The sequence below is a fragment of the Podarcis melisellensis genome, assembly GCF_964234715.1.
Source record: "Podarcis melisellensis genome assembly, chromosome: 8".
Lineage (NCBI taxonomy): Eukaryota > Metazoa > Chordata > Lepidosauria > Squamata > Lacertidae > Podarcis > Podarcis melisellensis.
Window position 1 is genome coordinate 23,130,027 of NC_138540.1, and position 19,711 is coordinate 23,149,737.

The window sequence follows — 19,711 nt, forward strand, 5'->3', positions numbered from 1 at the left end:
GAAGCCAGAAAACCCGGTTTTTAAGTGGGCTATATGCACAAGACCTGCGTGTGTGTTGATATTTGAAAGCAGGAGTTGATATTTGAAAGCAGTCCCAGATTTACAAAAAATGCCCCAAGGACTCAGCTAATACTACTGCAAATAAAACGTTTTAAGTGCGTTGTAAAGTGCATTATACAAATGTGACACTAAATGGCGATGGTGAGCTATGACAAATTCAATTTATTTTTCGAAACTTTTTTTTAAAAAAGCATTTTCACAGCACTTTTTATATGTGTCTAGATTCTCTCTCCCCCCCCCCCCCAGTTTCTGATCTGATCTCAAAATGTCCCGCTTTTCTTTAGAACGTCCCTATTTTCACTGGAGAAATGTTGGAGGGTATTGAGTTATGCCACCCCTGAGCCAAGGAGATATATAAGACACCTGAAGGCAGCCTTGTATAGGGAAGGCTTTTTTAAAAAAAATGTTTATTGTTTCATTATGTTTTTATATATATTGGAAGCAACCCAGTCAGATGTGTGGGGTATAAATACAGTGGTACCTCGGGTTAAGAACTGAATTCGTTCTGGAGGTCTGTTTTTAAACTGAAACTTTTTAATCTGAAGCACCACTTTAGCTAATGGGGCTTTCTGCTGCCACTGCACCGCCACTGCACGATTTCTGTTCACATCCTGAAGCAAAGTTCTTAACCTGAGGTAATATTTCTGGGTTAGCGGAGTCTGTAACCTGAAGCTTATGTAACCTGAAGCGTATGTAACCTGAGGTACCACTGTAATAACATTATTATTATTATTATTATTATTATTATTATTATTATTATTAAATAGGATGTCTCCCTATTTTCATCAGAGAAATGTTGGAGGGTTATGTACCTGGTCTCCACAGGCCACACCCCTTTTCTCAAGCCACGCCTCTTGCTGGCCCTGCTCTGCATCCTGCCTGGCTGGAATGTGGCTGTCAACTCTGATCATTCCTCTTGCATGTCTAGATGGGTGGACAGAGATGGGTGTCCATGCGTGTGCGGGAACGAGCCTACTGCACAAAGGCAAAATTTGCATCCATTGCTTTGCCCATCTCCACCCCTGTTCCCTCCACTCCAATCACTGGTGTGTGTGGCCCTCAAGAAGCTCCCTAGATGGCAACGTGGCCCTTGGTCTGTAGAAGGTCCTGTGTTAAACCGTCAGATGCTCTCCTTCTCTTCCTCCTCCTCCTCTGCTGCCGTTCCTATCCCCTGCCAGATGTTAAGCCCTCCAGAGATAAAGGCAGGGATTTCCCAAAATGTCTCAGCCCGGCTTGACAGCTCTTGATCAATGGCCCCAGCCCCACACAGTAAATGCTATGCAGATGGCCTACCCAAAGCAAGGCTCCCTTCGCCCCGGCACAAAAGAAAGTCAAACAGCATTTCTAATTCAGCTTGTAGCTTGGCACACTTCCTTTTTACGGAGGCCTTCAATGCCTTGAATAGGGACGCAGTGTGGGAAACTCAAATCCACTCCACACTCACAGTCCAGGGCCTCAGTTACACATCTGCCTGCGGCCGTCAGGCATGAGGAGGGTGGGGAGAGTGGGGAATCAGATTAAACTGGCTGAGGAGGGGAAGAGGAGGGAGCTGGAAGGGTAATAACAGTGAGGCGAAACCGCAGGAGGAATTTCACAAGGACAATTATTGCTAATCTTTATTATTAAACGCCAGTTTTGTTTGCTTGGTCTACAGGCCACAAATATCAGATACAGTGGCTTGTCTCTTAAGCTGGTCCTACTCAGAGTAGGCCCATTGAAACCAATGGGCATGGTTCATTGAGTCCCGTTACTGTCCTGTGGGTCTACTCTGAGTAGGACTTGGTTGGGCATAAGTTATAAACACCAAATACAGCATGGGGGCTATTTCCAGCTAAATCCTACTGCCACCCAGGGCAGGCCTAATGGGGCTACCCTAGCCCAGCCCATTGATTCCAGTGGTTCTCCTTGGATAAGAATTAGAACTGGATAGAATCAATGGTTTTCATGGCAGCTGCTGCAGAGAGAAAAGCAACCGCCACAATGTACATGGTTGGAGGAGCTACCTCTTGAAATAGAAAAAGCCAGCGATCAAAAATAGTTTCAAAATACTGGCGATTATGACTCAGAGCTCATCTTCCCTTTAAGAATTGTGAGCCTGGGATGGGGAAGAAGTGCAATTCAGACCACATTTCGATGTCAAATATATCTAACCTGCACCCATCAACAGGACCTCTGCTGACAAGTGTAAGGCCCAAGATGATTGACACTGGGGAAGACAATGTTTTAGGTGTTGGGGTCACAAGTGGTTTTAGACAGGGCTATTTTTCTAGAAAAAGAGATCTGGGAATTTACTATGAACGCCTCCCTTGTTCTCTTATAATGGCAATGGCGCCCATCTGAGAGATGCCGGAACTGAGTTCCGGCTCAAAAAACAGAGAAAAAGCCCTGGTTTTAGCCACTACCAGTGCTGGCTGGTTCTCATTGGGGACTGTTTGGGCAGAAAGCAGGGAGACCAACAGTAGGGGGTGCCAGAGTCAATGACAGACAGAGCCAACAAATTCCAGTTTTGTCCCCTTCTGAGTAGTACAAGGGCAATTAACACTGACTGAGAGGGGGAGAAGTAAGCAGAGGGCATACTGAACTGGTAATAGTCTCTACTGAGCACTACTGTTGAATTTACCTGTGCCCGTGTAAAAGGCGAATTCCACGGTGGGAATCATTAGGAAAGGAGCCACAACTAAATCTTCCCATATCTTAATCCCATTATACAAATCCATGGTGGAATAGTACAGTGGTACCTTGGGTTACAGACGCTTCAGGTTACAGACTCTGCTAACCCGGAAGTAGTACCTCAGGTTAAAAACTTTGCTTCAGGATGAGAACAGACATAGTGCGGCGGAGGTGCAGCGGCAGCGGGAGGCCCCATTAGCTAAAGTGGTACCTCAGGTTAAGAACAGTTTCAGGTTAAGAACAGACCTCCAGAAAGAATTAAGTTCTTAACCCGAGGTATCAGTTCTGGACACCTTACCTCAAAAAGGATACTGGACAGCTGCATATTCCTACATTGCAGGGGGGTTGGACGAGATGATCCTGAGGGTCTCTTCCAACTCTACAATTTTAGGCTTCTTCCCAATCACATTAGGCTTTAAAAGAGGATTAGACAACTTGGTGGAGGTCAACAGCAGCCATTAGCTCAGCTAGTAATCTCAGGGTTGTGGATTTGAGCCCCACTCTGAGTGAAATTTTCCTGTATCTCATCATTTCCCATCATCCCTAGCTAGCAAGACCAGTGGTCAGGGATGGTGGGAACCGTAGTTCAAAAACAGATGGAGACGCAAGGTTGGGAAACACAGGACTAGATGATGATCAGGGTTCCTTCCAACTCCAGAATTCTGTGATAACCTCACTATTGAAGGTGGCAGGTCTCTGAATATCAGTCACCGTGAATCACAAGCAGGGAAAGTGCTTGCATGCTCTGATCCTGCTCGCCAAAGAGCGCCTGATTGGCTACTGTGAGAACAGAATACTGGACTAGATGGGCCATTGGTTGGCCTGATCCAGAAGGCTCTTCCTATGTTCTTGTGGAGGTCTTGCTGTGAGCACACCATTTTGTTCTTGTAGGTCAGCTGACAGAAAAAGAGGGCCTCTGGGAATAAGCAAAGCGCCTTTCCTAAAGTCACCTGGGATCAGACTTGGAATTCGCCACCAAGACTCCGAGACCAGAGAGAAGAGACGGTGGAAGAAGACTGGAAGAAGTTTAAGGAATATTTGAAAAAATATGTTAATATTTAAACCTTAGAATAGCTTTGGAAGTGGATATAGGCTGTAGGGTTAGAAGTAGAAGAGAGGGTATTTTAAAATAGTATTATTTGTAAGTGATAAAATGTGAAGTTATTTTGAGTGTGATTAAAAAGAAATGGTTAGAAATTATGATACATGTAAACTGCTTAAAGATGAAGTAAAATGAAAATCAGGTAGGTGGGACTTGGGGAAGCCCACTTAACAATATTTAGAAAAATAAGGATATGAGAAGAATTTGTTTGTCTCTTCTGTTTGTGTTTATTATTTGTGTTAGAAAATGAATAAAAAATTTTGAAGCAAAAAAAGAGGAATTCGCCACCCTAATGGCAAGGAAGGACCATAGATTAGCTCTGGAGCATACATAGAAAGCTTTAGGATCACCCCTTTGCAGCTCCAGGTAGGACTGAGAAGGACCCTTGCCTGGAACCCTGGACAGCTGCCACCAGAGAGGGCAAAAACAACTGAGAGGCGAATGGTTCGACTCAGTATAAAGCTGAATCCTCTGCTGATCCCTCTCTCAAAACCTGGCTTCCTAGCTCTCAAGCTTCATAGCCTCATGGCTAAGGAGCTTATTCCTCTCTGGGCAGAGGAAGTTCGAAACCTCCTGCGTTTCCCACGCATTTTCTTAATGACATTCATCCTCTCCACCATGGACGTGTGCCTGTCCACAACAAGCACATTAGCCATGGTCCTTGACTCGCCATTGTGTTCAGTGGGAAAGAGCAAAGTCCCAGAAGACCATCTGGGAAGTAGCTCCCAACAAGACAGCAACTCACTCTCTCTCTCTCTTTTTGTGGGGGGTTTGGGGGAGGTTTGACTATGCGGTAAATCTCCTTTTTAAAAAGGAGGGGAACATCTGGCAGGGATTGCAGAAGGGACGGGCACTTTGTAGCGGCGCTTTCTCAAGGCTTGTTATCACCATCGCCGGGGTTTCGCAATCAAGGCGCCAGCAGCCACACGCCAACGCACACGATGGGCAAATCTGTCCTCCTCGATCCTCCTTTCTCCCATCTTAAATTCAGCTTCCCACACCATAATACGTTGTTTTTTAAAGTCATGAAAATTCATCAGCAACTTAGCACTCATATATGCATTTGGTAGGCACTTTTGCCTGATGTACACAATTATTATTATTTTTTTTTTGCACAAGCCATTTCCCCCAATACAATGCAGATTTGCCTATCATTTTCATGAATAGAGGGATTTTCCTGCATGCTGGAGCCTACTATATGCATTATGGCACATATTCCATGGCCGGGGAACTGGACTGCAAAATTCAGAGAAGTGAGAATTTTGAAAGGTGGCTCTCTTTCTTGGTTTGGGCATTGTGCATTGCTGATGATTAAACTACTGGGGGAATTGCAGCTCTGTGAGAGGTTCCCTAACAACTCCCTACACCCTAAACTACAGTTCCCATGACCCCATGATACAGTTCCCACCTTGAGGGAAGACATGCTTGTTCAAAATAGCATGGTACAGCTTTAAATTCATGGTACAGTGGGAAACTTTTGAAGGTTCCTTAATTTCAGTGGGTCTACTCTGAGTAGGACTGAGTGAAATGCAGCCACTTCTGCAAGCCGCAGAATTACTATATTCCAGCCACTATCTAGTCAGGCTGTCCTATGTACAAGGGGTGGTCACCAAACTACCACCCAGGACCTCTGTTACCCCTATACACACCGAAATGCAGAATCTGAGAGAAGACATATTTTAAAAGATGCATTTAAAAGCACAAAATTTAGTGTGGCTTATTTTCAAAAAATACCGGATGAACATGGAGAAAAAAACGAAAGTGACAGAAACCACAAACTAGCCTCCACCATCCCGAGTTTTAAACGTTAAGTATGGATAACTGAAATGAATGTCTATGCTTACTAGTTACACTTCTCTCCATATTCCTCTTGTTGTCCCTCTAGATTTGATTGTGAGCTCCTCAGGGCAGTGAGCAAGACATTTGGGCACCTGAGGTGAAGTACAAGATGGCGTCCCCGCCCTGCCATGGAAGGAGTGAGTGAAAGCCAGGATGCCACCATGCCAGCGGCAGCAGGCGATGCATTCCTTGTAGGCCGGATCTGCTGTCTCTGTGGATCCTGCTGTCTGAGGTGGTTGCCTCACCTTGCCTCATGGGTGGGACGGGCCTGGCAGTGAGTCAAGTGCTGCACTCACTGAGGCTGCTCTATAACCAACAGCAGTGATGGCTCCTAGTTTGACGTCCATCTCTGGCCTCCCAGCCAGAACAACAGGTTAATAATACCGGCCTACCTTAAAGGCAGTTGTACACATAAGCAACAGCCACACTTCCCTCCTCCTTTTCTTCCACTCATCATCATCAGAGCCAGTGTGTAGTAGAGGTTAGAGTGCCTGACTAGGACCCAGGAGACCTGGGTTCAAATCCCCACTCATTCATGAAGCTCCTTGGGTGATATTGGGCGAGTCAGTCATTCTCAGCCTACCACCTTCTTCTTCTTCTTCTTCTTCTTCTTCTTCTTCTTCTTCTTCTTCTTCTTCTTCTTCTTCTTCTTCTTCTTCTTCTTCTTCTTCATATACCGCCCCATACCCAGAGGTCTCAGGGCGGTTCACAGAACAAAACCAAAACACAAAACCACAAAATATATAATCAAAACCAAAACAACAACAACCCAATAATACCCCCTTGCAGGGTTGCTGTGAGAATAATCGGGGGGGGGGGACACGGACGGTATACACCACCTTGAGCTCCTTGGAGGAAAGGTATGCAAACAAACAAACAAACAAACTAACAAACAAACAATAATCTTTTTTTTTTTTACTCACACCCCACCCTAAATGAAAAGGATGGGTTTCCCCTTTTATTATTTATTTTTTTACAATGTAAACCTGGCACTTGGGGCAGGGGAGATCAAGGAATAAGTAGATTGAAGTGTCCTCTAAACTAACAAACACGCCCCTCCCCCCCCAAAAAAATTATACCCTTCCAAAACAGATCACATGTGCCGAGAGATTATCGGTGTGGTTTTGGAGGAGTACATGGGAGATGAGGTCATATAAACTTTCCCACCACTTGACATAAAAGGTTTTGAGCTGAACAGCTGCCATTCCAAACAAAAGGTGGCAAGGCTTTTCAAGGCTGGAACAATTGGGTGTGTGTAGGGTGGGGGGGGTGAGAAGAAGGAGGAAGAAGAAGCGTGTGCTGGAGAGACAGGTCACCTTCCCCCCTTACCTGATCTTGAGGGAGGAGGGAAAGGCTTGTGCATATGTGCTTAGTGTGAGAAATCCCATTTGCATTTAAAGGCAAACCTACGCAATCCACACCTTCCTGAACGAGATCTGAACCGAAGCGTCACTGGTTCTTCAGAATTCGCGCTTCTCTAAATTTTGCAATGTCAGGGAATCTGCCCAAGCAATCGTATACAGAAGTGTGCATATGTTACTGAATAGAACATACAAGAACTTGCAGTGTTGGGGGGGGGAATTATTCTGTAAACCGCTTTGAGGTTTTGCCTTGTTTAGTTGGTTCCTAAAATTTATACACCACATTATTGGGGAAAGGGATGCGGGTGGTGCTGTGGGTTAAACCACAGAGCCTAGGACTTGCTGATCAGAAGGTCGGCGGTTCGAATCCCCACGATGGGGTGAGCTCCCGTTGCTCAGTCCCTGCTCCTGCCAACCTAGCAGTTCGAAAGCACATCAAAGTGCAAATAGATAAATAGGTACGGGTCTGGTGGGAAGGTAAACAGCGTTTCTGTGCGCTGCTCTGGTTCGCCAGAAGCGGCTTAGTCATGCTGGCCACATGACCCAGAAGCTGTACGTCGGCTCCCTCGGCCAATAAAGTGAGATGAGCGCCGCAACCCCAGAGTCGGTCACTTTTACAGGGGAGTATAGGAAGTTGCCGTAGGGACGCGGGTGGTGCTGTGAGTTAAACCACAGAGCCTAGGACTTGCTGATTGGAAGGTTGGCAGTTTGAATCCCCGCGACGGGGTGAGCTCCCGTTGCTCAGTCCCTGCTCCTGCCAACCTAGCAGTTCGAAAGCACATCAAAGTGAAAATAGATAAATAGGTACGGGTCTGGCGGGAAGGTAAACAGCGTTTCTGTGCACTGCTCTGGTTCGCCAGAAGCGGCTTAGTCATGCTGGCCACATGACCCAGAAGCTGTACGTCGGCTCCCTCGGCCAATAATGTCAGATGAGCGCCGCAACCCCAGAGTCGGTCACAACTGGACCTAATGGCCAGGGGTCCCTTTACCTTTATTCTTGGGGGAAACCTCAAAGCAGTTTACAAACTACGTAAATAAAGAAGAACAGTGACATTATTGATAAAGAGAATTAACTACAGCAATTTAAAACATTCAAAAATAATAATAATAAAGGCCTATTACAAAACGATTAAAACGTGCACCAGCTTTCTAAATACAGTATCTGGGTAGGCTTGCAATCAAGTAGTATATAAATCTTACTGCAATTAAGCGGTATATAAATATTGTTGTGATCGCGTGGTAAAATTATATGCATGCCTACTCAGACTTTCAGCGGGACTTAGTTCAGCATTAAGTACCCCTGAATTGAGAGCAATCTGTGAAGTCTTTTCCAGCCTGGTGCCTTGCAGATGTTTTGGCCATTGACCAGGCTGGCTGGGGCTGATGGGAGTTGTAGGCCAAAACATCTGGAAAGCACCAAGTTGGGAAAGGGCTGGTGCAGAGATTTGCATGCTTAATTTCACAGTAAGCCCCCCTCCCTTGAAATAAAGGGGCCTAACGCTGAGTAAACATGCACAGTATTGCACTGTTAGCAATTAGGCTCTGTCCACTAAATGAAACTGGCAGCAGGAGGGCAAGATACTGGATTCCATTGATTTCAATGGGAACAAAGTTTCACTCTCTTGGTCTTCGGTCCAGCCCAGTGCAAGCATTAATTCACACCTATAGATAAATGTTGTGGCTGTTATTTGCGATGTTCAAATAGTCACTCTGATACCAGGCTACTAAACCATTCTAAATGCCCTGATTATATTACTGCTATTCATTATTATATGCAAAAGCTATTATATATAAAAAAAAATTGACAGTCTCAGTGTTCTCTCACAGGCAGGGTGTTTTTGTGTTGGAGGTAAGGATAAGTAATTTCTTTTTGTTAATATATAATTTTTATTTATTTTCCATTTAATAATATACATTCACATCATTATTATCCACTACCTCCTTGGCTCTTTAGAGCCTATCAACTTCCTTCCCTCTCGCCTCATGGCTTTCAAAATTAACCTTTATATCATTGCATTTTGTACGTTTTCCAATTCTAATGTCACTCTTTGCAAAATAACTCAAAATTTAAATAAATATAGAAAGGTAGAAAATTTCTCATTACAAGTCTTAGGACAACCCTGCTAGTGATGTTCATTGCTTACAGTAATCTTTCAGATATCGGATAAATTTACTCCAGTCCTTTTGGAATACTTGATCATGCTGGTTTTGGATGAGGATAAGTGATTTCAATCCTACCAGAGCCAATAAATTTATTAGGTATCCAGGGATCATAACTAACTAACTAACTAACTAACTAACTAACTAACTAACTAACTCTCTCTCTCTCTCTCACACACACACACACAACCCAGACATCATTAAGCTACAACTCACAAGTCCCTGATGATTATTCATTTTTCCTTTGTATCTCATTGCGGGACTCAAAATGGCCTACATCATCCATCCTCCCCCACTATCTAAATTTCTTCTCACAACAGCCCTGTGAGGCAGATTAGGCTGTGAGTCAGTGACTGGCGCAAAAACTGAGCTTCACAACCACGTGACCTTCCATTTGGAAAACTTTCTTCCACACACCGCATGCAGAAAGTAGCATCTTCTCTCTGATGGGCTAGCTTTCTATGTGCAGAATTTTTATTATTATTATTATTTTGATTGCAGGTACATCCAGTTTATCACTTGTGTGAGACTGGGATATGGAGAATTTTGATTCTGTTTGCATTTAAAGGTGAATCCACCTCGTTTCTACTTCCTGGGAAAACCGAAACATGCTTTGAATTTTGCGATGAGTTCTCCAACCAAATGATTTTTCTGAAAATGCAAATTTACCGGCGGGAAGCATGCGCAGTTACATATGAATATGAATTAGTGAAAGCAAAAAAACAAAAACAAAAAAATGCATTACAGCAGGGAAAATGCATGTTTAAAAATTTGCATGTGAGCCAAAATTGCATGTAAAAATGTGTCTGTTAGGAGAAATCTGCACTAAAGTGCTGACAAATTTCGCGAGGAATAAAAAGAGAGAGAAAAGAATATAATAAGAATAGCCTCACTCGTCCATCCTGTCCAATGTCCTGTTCTCATAGTTGCCAACCAGATGCCTATGAGGAACCTCAAACTGACGTGCAAGTGAGGCGATTTATGATGCAATCACTCTTGAGACGACACTTCAGAGGCCTATCATCCACCTTATTTCTGCATTTCAAAGTTGTTTCAAACCGTTGTTAATATTGCATGGCAATGTGCTTCAGTTGTTGTCACCTGCCCTGGGACCTGAGGCTGAGCAGCCCTTCAATAAATAGTAATAGTAATACAGTGGTACCTCGGGTTAAGTACCTCGTTCTTAACTTGAAACTGTTCTTAACCTGAAGCACCACTTTAACTAATGAGGCCTCTTGCTGCTGCTGTGCTGCCGGAACATGATTTCTGTTCTCATCCTGAAACAAAGTTCTTAACCTGAAGCACTATTTCTGGGTTAGCGGAGTCTGTAACCTGAAGCGTATGTACCTGAAGCGTATGTAACCCGAGGTACCACTGTAATAATCTGATGCTGAAAATGTGGAAGAATGAACAAGCCTGGAGCATGAGAAACTGAGATGGGCAGATTTGCCAATTCTGAAGCCTATGCACGGCACTCGTTTGGACGTGTGTGTGTGTGGTTTTTTCCTCTTTAGGCAAGCGAAGGCTCTCTCCTGCCGTCGCTTGCCATACATGCACCGACAGCACCCCCGTGCCCACTAATGGCTGCGAGATGCACCTTGTGATGGTCTGGAATGTGATTAATCTGTCCCGTGGCCTTTGCGAGTGGAGGGGCAGCCTGTTCCCAGCTCCCCGTGTGTGTAATCCCTGATCCCAATCTTTCACGTAGCGCAGACTCCCCACCTGCTCATCTGGGAAAAGGTCATTATCCTGAGGCTATTCACTGCCAACGGAGCATGCAAGGCGAGCTGCTTCCTCTATTGTCTCCGCCGGCTCCTTCTGATTGGCTCCCGAGTGTGGGAAACTCAAGGGAAGCACAGACCCACACCATCTCAGGGAGCCCGGCTGGTATAAATAGAGGGCAGGAGCAAGCCATCTCTCACAGCGTATTCGCCCAAGGATCTCCTCCTAAGCAACATCTGCCTCCATAGCTTGGCAAAGAGAGAGAGAGAATAAAGGATGGCACCTTCCAGTCTTGTCTTCATGGATCAAAATGGCCTGCTCACCCCGAAAGAGAAAAATAAAGTAAGTAAATGGATGGGTGTGGGGGTGCTCTAGCGGGGTGCATCTGCTTTAAGGGTGAAACCGGGGTTTAACAGTCATTTGCCCCAGAGAACACTGGGAATTGTAGTTCTGGGAAAAGAACAGTAACTGTCTCTAATGGAGAATTCTCAGCACTTAAACTAAAACCTGTCTGATTCTTTGGGAGTAACTCATAGACCCACTGAAATTAATGAAGTTAGCCATAGTGATTAGCTTTGATGAGTCTGCTCTGAGCATAGCTGTCAACATTTCCCTTTTTTAAAGGGAAATTCCCTTATTTCGCAAGAAAAGGGAAAAGTTGACAGCTATGGCTCTGAGTAAGGCTAGCCCTGAGTAGAAACTCGACGTGTTCTTCCCCTGCAGAGATGGTTTTTATTTAACGTCAAATTGATATCCCGAAGCTTCCTTCAAAGCGCATGCCAATACCAAAGTAATTCAGTTATTACTTCTAAAACACAGTTTAAAGCAACCTGCTAACAAATATTAAATCTCCCCAAAGTAAGCTCCTAGTTGCAAACTGTTGATTTCAGAGTTGCTAGGGAGAATAAGCCGCTGTTTGTAAATGGCAAAATGTATTTATTTAAATTTTTTGCATGCCACCTGCTGGGGAATCTAGCAAGTGTGTGGATTAAGAATGGGGTTCCGTTTGAACGTCTCAGCTAAGTGTATCTATTTTTTCCCCTCCTCCTTTGCAGCTTAGAAAGCCGGTGGTGGAGAAAATGCGCCGCGACCGAATCAACAGCAGCATCGAGCAGCTGAAGCTTCTGCTGGAGAAGGAGTTTCAGAGGCACCAGCCCAACTCCAAGCTGGAGAAAGCCGACATCCTTGAGATGACCGTGGACTACTTGAGGCAGCAGAGCCAGCAAACCAAAAGTGAGTAGACCGACAGGGCCTGTTCAAAGAGACTTGAGACAAGTGGGGTGTGTGGCAACAAAATGTTGCAGTATATCCCTGCCTTGCACTCGTTGGAGCAACGTCATTTATGAGCATAGGGAGCTGCCTTCTACTGAGCTAAGCCATTGGCCCATCTAACTTACACTGCCTGGTGAATGAACCTGCCACCTTCTGCATGCAAAACAGATGCTCTACCGCTGAGCTATATAGCCTTTCCCTCAAATGCCCTCTTCCAGTAAAGGCCATTTCACATGTCCCATTTCCCATTTCCCCCCAGCCAATATTTAAAGTTCTCTGGCTAAATGAGCATATTCAGTCATCATGAGTCTGCCTCCCCCACCCCCAGTTATTCTTTTGGTGAAGATTGCATTTCTGCAAATCTTGGGGTTTCCCCAAGCATCCAAACTCTCCCTTCCCAATTGGCCCCATTTGGGCTGCAGTCCTATCAGCACTCACCACCTGAGTTTGACACCAGAGGGAGTGGCATTAGAGAATGTGATTTAAAAGTGTTTCCCCAAGCCAGCGCATGAATATTAAATCTCTCTCTTCTTCTCCCTTTTCCTTCCCTAGCGTTGGGGCCTGTTCATAAAGACACACAGGTGGACTTCACCGAAGGGTATTCCAGATGCATACAGGAAGCCTTCCAGTTCATGTCTCGCCACAAAGTCCATGCAGAAACTCAGGCTAAGCTTGTGAACCACTTCCAAAGGAACCAGCTATCTCTGCCTGAAGCCGTCCACTCATCGTCCGGGCTGAAGCACTCTTCCTCCAAGAACATCCATGCTCTTTGGAGGCCCTGGTAGGCTGCTCAAAAGCTGCCAGTGGACTTTGTTTCTAGAGGGAGGGCTGGACTCCATGCAATCATCCAGCCCTGGTCTTCTTCTTTGTAGGGAATGTTATTCCCCCCCCCTTTTAAAATTATTTATTCTCGGGGAGAAACGGAATGATTTGGACTTGTGTAGTCTGTTGAATGCCGATCTTTGATGGGCAAAACCCACACACTCTGGAGAAGTGGGTGGGAGCATGTATCTTCATAATGAAGGCTCCGTGGGAGGGTGTTATGTCTTGAACAGCAAATTGTATGTTGTCAAAGTGTAGAAAGATTTTTCAGAATCTTGAAGCTGCCAAAGGTGGCAGCAGGACAGGGATGGGGAACTGAAAGGGCCTCTACATGGTGTGAAACCCCAGCCAGCCTAGCCAATGGTTAAGCATTTTGGCAACTGGAGGCTCACAGGTCCCCCATCCCTGCAGTAGGAGATCATTCTCCCTTTGCCTGTAAAAAGCTTCTGGCTTTTGCTCTCTTCCTGCTCTGAGAAACCAGATTTCTGGTTTCCTGGTGGGATTATTATTATTATTAATTTTTGTCTGGTTGATAGAAACTTCAGGTCTTCTGTTTTGGACAAAAAGAATGCTGTGATGTTTCGCTGATTGTTTCTTAGAGAAACGGTACTCTCTCCCTTTCTATTAAATAAGAAAAAAGTCTAGTGAGAGGTTCTGATTTTTCAATGTCATACATTATGAGAGTAAGAACGATTCGTTCTCGATTGTGGTTTGTTTGTTTTTTTGTTTCATTGAAATAATGGTGTTTCCTCTTGGATGGGGAATGTTGCCACCCGTGTCATGGGTGGTGTATGTTTTTTGGGTTTTTTTTATCCTGATGCCAGGATCAATATATTGAGTGCATACTGTGTATGCCTTTTGTATACGCCATTTGAAAGCAAAAGAATAAAAATTAAAATAAACCGTGAGATTTTCTGGGCCTTGTTTTGTTTGGATGTGGGGAGGGATCGATGGCCACATTGAAAACAACTCAGTGCTGTTTCTTCTTCTTCTTCATATTATTATTATTTTTATTATTATTTTGTATTGAATAAAGTTTTGTTCAGAGTACACCCAGTGAAACTGATGATCCTATGGCAATGATGTCTATTCACTTCCGTGACCCTACTCTGAGTATGACTAGTATGGGCTACAACCTAGGTGTGGGGAGCCAGATGTTGCTGAACTACAACTCCTATCATCCCATGCCATATGACATGCTTGCTGTGGTTGATGGGAGTTGTAGTTCCGGAATGTCTGGGAATGTCTGAAGGACCAACCATTCCCCACACCTGGTCTGACTGGCAGAGGCTCTCCAGGATTTCAGGCACAGACCTACCTGGAGACGCCAAGAATTGAACCTGGGACCTTCTCTGCATGCAAAGCTGATGCTCTACCACTGAGCTACAGCCCTCCCCTTAAGACACAGGAACACAGGAAGCTGCCTTATACCAAATCAGACCACTGGTCCATCAAGCTCAGTGCTGAACCTGGGCCCTTCCACATACAAAGCAGATGTTCTACCAGTCAGCTGCACCCCTTTCCCATTTATGTGCAGGGTACTTCACAGAGTACAAAGCGGATAGGCCCCTGCCCTGATGTGCCTACAATCTAGGGAGGCAATAAAGGAAGAGGAGGCATGGGATAGCAGGGATGAATATGCGAGTGTTGCTGTTTATGCGAACTAAGCAAGAGTGGGGTATGGGAACAAGCAGAGTTTCCCAAATTTGGGTCTCCAGCTGTTTTTTGAACAACAATTCCCATGATCCCTGAGCACTGGTTCTGCTAGCTAAGGATGATGGGAGTTGTAGTCCAACAGAAGCCAGAGACCCAAGTTTTGGGAAATCCTGTGCTAAAGCCTCCACAGAAAGAAAGAGGAGGAGGGCTCAAAGGAAGATCATAGACTCATAGAATTAGAGAGTCAGAAGGGATCCCAGGGGCCATCTAGTCCAACCCCCTGCAAAGGATATAGGAGCAAATTTGGAGGCGCAGTAGCAGGAGGTTGGGCTAGTTGACCCTGAGGTCCCTACCGATTCTAGTTCAAGAATTATCTAAGCCAGTGGTTTTCACCCAGGGTGCTATGGGCAACACTGGCATCTGTCTCTCTTTTCTTCCGTCTTTCCTCTGATGCCCTCTGGGTTCGAATTCCCACTCAGCCATGAAGCTCACTGGGTGCCCTTGGAGTCAGCCTCACCTACCTCACAAGGTCGTTGTGGGGGAGGACATGGGGAGGAGGAAAACCATGTGAGCCACCTTGAGATCATTGGAAGATCCAGGTGGTATATAAATATAAGGTAAGGTGACGCTAGTTGGCACTGTGGTCTAAACCACTGAGCCTCTTGGGCTTGCTGATCCGAAGGTCAGAGGTTCAAATCCCCGTGATGGGGTGAGCTCCTGTTGCTCTGTCCCAGCTCCTGCCCACCTAGCAGTTCAAAAGCAGGCTAGTACAAGTAGATAAATAGGCATCTCTGTGGCGGGAAGGTAAACAGCATTTCTGTGCACTCTGGCTTCCATCACAGTGTCCCGTTGCGCCAGAAGCGGTTCAGTCCTGCTGGCCACACGACCCAGAAAGCTGTCTGGTGGCTCTCTCAGTCTGAAAGCGAGATGAGCACCGCAACCCCATAGTCGCCTTTGACTGGACATAACAGTCCAGGGGTCCTTTACCTTTGTTACAAGAAAAAAACTGCTCCGTTTTCCCTTATGGGGTATCCAAGAGCCCATATAGAGTCCTTAAGTAGGTTCTTTCTCGGTGTCAAAGATGTCAAAGAACAACTACCAGACTTTTAGAAGACATCTGAAGGCAGCCCTCTTTAGGGAAGCTTTTAATGTTTAACAGACCACTGTATTTTAGTACTTTGTTGGAAGCCACCCAGAGTGGCTGGGGAAACCCAGCCAGATGGGTGGGGTATAAATAAATTATTATTATTATTATTATTATTATTATTATTATTATTATTATTATTAAAATAACAGAGGCCAACCAGAGGATATTGAGAATCAAAGCGGCTAGTAAGCCTGATCTTTATTAAACTGTTGCAACAGGTTCCCCACTCACCACACGCAGGAGGGAGGAGGAACCCCGAACAATGGTGCGCAAGCCCTTATGTAGCCTTTTGAAATTGCCCAGCCTGTAGCTCAAGACCGCCCCCGAAAAACATCATACATACATCACAGAAGGAGGCAGTCTACAGCAGAAATCCTGCCTGCCAGGATACCTGATCATGGTCACTGACTGCATTACCTGGGCAGCCTGGCCATTCTTTAGTGATGGTAAATACTTTAGTTCCTGAGTCCAGGTCACAGGCTCACCCTATTCATACAAAAATACGCCCTTCAGACAGGATTTGTAAGTACAAAGACAATGGGAAGGCTTTCCCCATTTGCCTCCCTTCCTGCATAAGAAAATTTGAGGTCATTGGGAGAATCAGGAGGCCTTCAGGATTGTTCTCCTGTACTATTTCAGACCCGTGGTTTATATGAACTTATGTATGTGTTTGCCTTGTACATTTATGAACATGTATTTTATAGATTTGGGGCCTTAGAATTCATGTAGCACCTTGTATATAAATATAATAAATTTAAAAATAAAATGGAGAGCTTCCATATACAGGAGGTGTGTACCTCTGAATACCCGGGGGACGGGGACGGGGGACGGGACGGACAACAGGAGAGGGGCTGCAGCCTGAATGGGTGAGCCGAGGCTTGTGCAGGAACTCAGAAGAAGGTGCCGCTTCCTTCAGATGCTCCAACAGCTCCCTTTGAAATCTGGAAGGTCTGCTGCTGTTGACACCATAGAATGGTAGAGCTGGAAGGGACCCTGGGGGTCATCTAGTCCACCGGGGGGGGGGTGTCCCTTGGCCTATGGCTTTCCTGCAGAGGGAAGAAATAATTCTGCTTCCTCTCACATTCAGGATTTCTGCCCTTGCATTGTTGTATACTAAACAGGGACTTTTCCAGATTGTCTCTTAAATAAATGAAACGATGGTCCATCTTGTGTTAGCTTGCTGCTCTTCAGCTAAAGAACTTAAGAGGAATATTCCTAGGAAGCTGCCGTGGACACAGTCAGTCCTGTGACCCACCTACCTCATCAGTGCCTGCACTGACTGGCAGCAGCTCTCCAGGGTTTCGGATGGGGGAAAAACATTGCCAGCCCCTCCCTGGAGATGCCACCCAGCACGTAAGACCTGCATGCGAAGCAGATGGTCCAATCCTGCGCTATGGAGACCCCTAGCCTGCCTGGAAGGATGTGGGGATGGTCTCCCATTGGGAATGGGGCTTCAGGAAGAAGGATGTGAAATGAAGATGCAGCCCAGCTGCAGGCGGAACAGCAGGTGCCTCCAGGTTCTGACAGAGGAGCAGGTCCGGGGGGGGGGGGGGGGAGGGTGGTTGCCACGGTGACAATGACCCACCCTCCTTTGTGACATCTCTTGCTTCTCTTTTAAAAGCCACAGACTTGTAGGCAACCATAGGAGGTTAGTACTGAGGTGATGAGAGAGGAGTTAGTGGCGGTTGGTAGAGATTAGGAGAGGAGTTTGGTTTATTGTTATTTTTCCAGTTTCTAATTTTGATTTTTATTTGATTTATTACTTTTATTTGATTCATTAGATTTTATTCACTTTTATTTGATTATTTTACTTTTTTATTTTACTTTTTGTTCCTTATTTTAATATTTTTATTTAATATTTTATTTTATTTTTATTTTTGTTCTTTATTTTAATATTTTAATATTTTTTATTTTACTTTTTTATTTTTTGCACATTTGTGCCTATTTTGTACATACTTTGTATATATTATTTTTTGTAGATAGAGGATTAGTTAGGGTTAGGTGTAGGGTTAGGGTTAGGGAGGGGGTTAGACTTAGGCTTGGAGCTGGGGCTGGGGCTTGGTGGGCATTTTAGATAGTTAGCTAGTTTAGAAAGGAGGGTGGGAATTTTTCCTCGAAGAAACGTGCGGGCTGTAAATAGGATTCCTTTCCTTTTTCTTGGTCTCGGGGGGGGGGGGGAGTCCCAGGGTCCCCGACATAGCCTTGGCTCTCTGGAAATTGACCCGGCCTGTCTTCTCCAGAGAGCTCAGCTCCTCCACACTCTTTCCCTTCCTTCCTTTTTCTCTCCCCTCAAATGAGGGAGCCAGGCTCTCTGGGCCTTGGCATGGCTGTAGCTCTTGAACCCAGAGCACTTGGAGCCTCCTTTCTCTCTCTGCCAGCCCTTTGTGCCCTGGGGTGCCTTTTTCCACCTCTGGTGATGCCCTTTCAGGTCACTGAACTGCAGAGAGATGGGAGGAATTGAGCCAGACGCCCCTCCTCACACAACCCCCCCCCCCAGAATTGGGGCAGCAGGCTTCTGAGTCGCTCTCTCTGCTTGTCTCTTCTAGGTTCAGGTACTTGAGGCGCCTGATGAGCTGCAGCAACAGGGTGACCCCCTTGCAAGGCTCAGAGCAGCCCGTGGCACCAGGTGAGCAAGTGGCCCTCCTTTTTGGGACAGAGGAGGGCAGGAATGGGCTAGGGGGGCAGCTAGTCAAAAGATGCAAAGAGCCAGATGACTGGCTCCAACCCAAGGTCCATCAGGGCCAGCGGCTGGAAACCCAATGTCCCTCCCCAGCGGCCAACCGATTTTGTGGAGTCTGATGGAGGACACAGGGGGCTGGGCTGGGGGGCATGGCTGGAGGGCAGGTGTCAGCTGGAGGGGCACCTTCCCTGGGGAACCACATACTGGGGGAAGGAGGCTGGGATTGTCCCCCAAGCCCTGGGGGGGGGGGTCCCTCCCCTGTAGCAGGACTTGGAATCCAGGAGAAAACTCTTGCAATAGCCTTCCCAGGGATGGACTCACCTGTTCCCATGTCCTTCTCTTTGTAGATGGGCTGCAGGTCCACATCCCTTCCCTAGGGGTGAATATTGGAGAAAACAAGAGCAGGGACTGGACCCCTTAGAAGTGCCCCCCCTTGCCTGGGCTCTTTGCCCCCCACTCTGCACTCTTGGATGCGGAGACTCCCCCCCCTTGAGGAACCGACAGCCTGACTTTTGCATTTCAGCTGCTGGAGGAAGATCAGCTATACTTCCTGGAGATCATCCAGAACTGCCAGGCAGCTCGGCTCAGGGGGCTCCAAACCCTGAAGTGCTCCAAGGAGGAGACGGCCAAAGCCATTCTGGTGAGTGGTGTGAGGGACCCCCATGGGGAGGTGGGGCAGAGAGGGGCTTTGGGGGAAGGGGTTGTTCATTTGCCAGAGGAGAGGACCCTGTCGTCATAGGGCATGGGGTTGACCCCCCCAGGGGTCAGAGTCGTCCTCCAGAGGCCCCGGAAAGAGCTGACTTTCCTCCTCTTCCAGGACATCTTGGGGCCCTTGGAGCGCTTCAGGAATCGCCCCCTGACCCTGGCCTTGGAGGCCCTCCTCCAGCTGAGGTGAGTGGGGTCTTTGGGATAGATGGGGGGCTGAACTCCAGGGGGAGCTCCAGGTGCGGAAGAGCAGGCAGGAGGGAGAAGGGGGTAAGGGAGACTCGGAGGAGGCAGCATCTAACTCCTTCATCTCTGCAGCTTCATGAGGCCAGATTTCACTTGGGTCAGGGCGATTGTGCACAGGACATTTGAGGCCATGTTGAAAGTTGCCGAGAAGGAGGAGGACAGAGAGGTACGTCCTTTGTCTTGACCTCCCTTCGCAGGCTCGTTTTTCTTCTTCTTCACACACTTGCAAGATTTAACCCAGCACTCAAACTCTCTCCTCTTTTCCTGCA

The 19,711-nt window shown here is 46.3% G+C and overlaps 1 protein-coding gene across 1 annotated transcript; it reads left to right on the top strand.

Moving 5' to 3' along the window:
* Positions 1–11,103: 11,103 nt before the first annotated feature.
* Positions 11,104–13,914, top strand: LOC309377195 (transcription factor HES-5-like). The gene is made up of 3 exons (XM_081924161.1): positions 11,104–11,256; positions 11,970–12,147; positions 12,739–13,914. The coding sequence occupies exons 1-3, from the start codon at positions 11,191–11,193 to the stop codon at positions 12,969–12,971; spliced, it is 477 nt and encodes a 158-aa protein (XP_081780287.1). The 5' UTR covers positions 11,104–11,190; the 3' UTR covers positions 12,972–13,914.
* The last annotated feature ends 5,797 nt before the right edge of the window (positions 13,915–19,711 follow it).

Bases quoted from the DNA above. Each gene is read 5' to 3' on its own strand.
- LOC309377195 (XM_081924161.1), top strand. From the start codon at position 11,191: ATGGCACCTTCCAGTCTTGTCTTCATGGATCAAAATGGCCTGCTCACC. The intron at 11,257-11,969 runs GTAAGTAAATGG...CCTCCTTTGCAG, and splicing joins CCCCGAAAGAGAAAAATAAA to CTTAGAAAGCCGGTGGTGGA. The intron at 12,148-12,738 runs GTGAGTAGACCG...TTCCTTCCCTAG, and splicing joins GCAGAGCCAGCAAACCAAAA to CGTTGGGGCCTGTTCATAAA.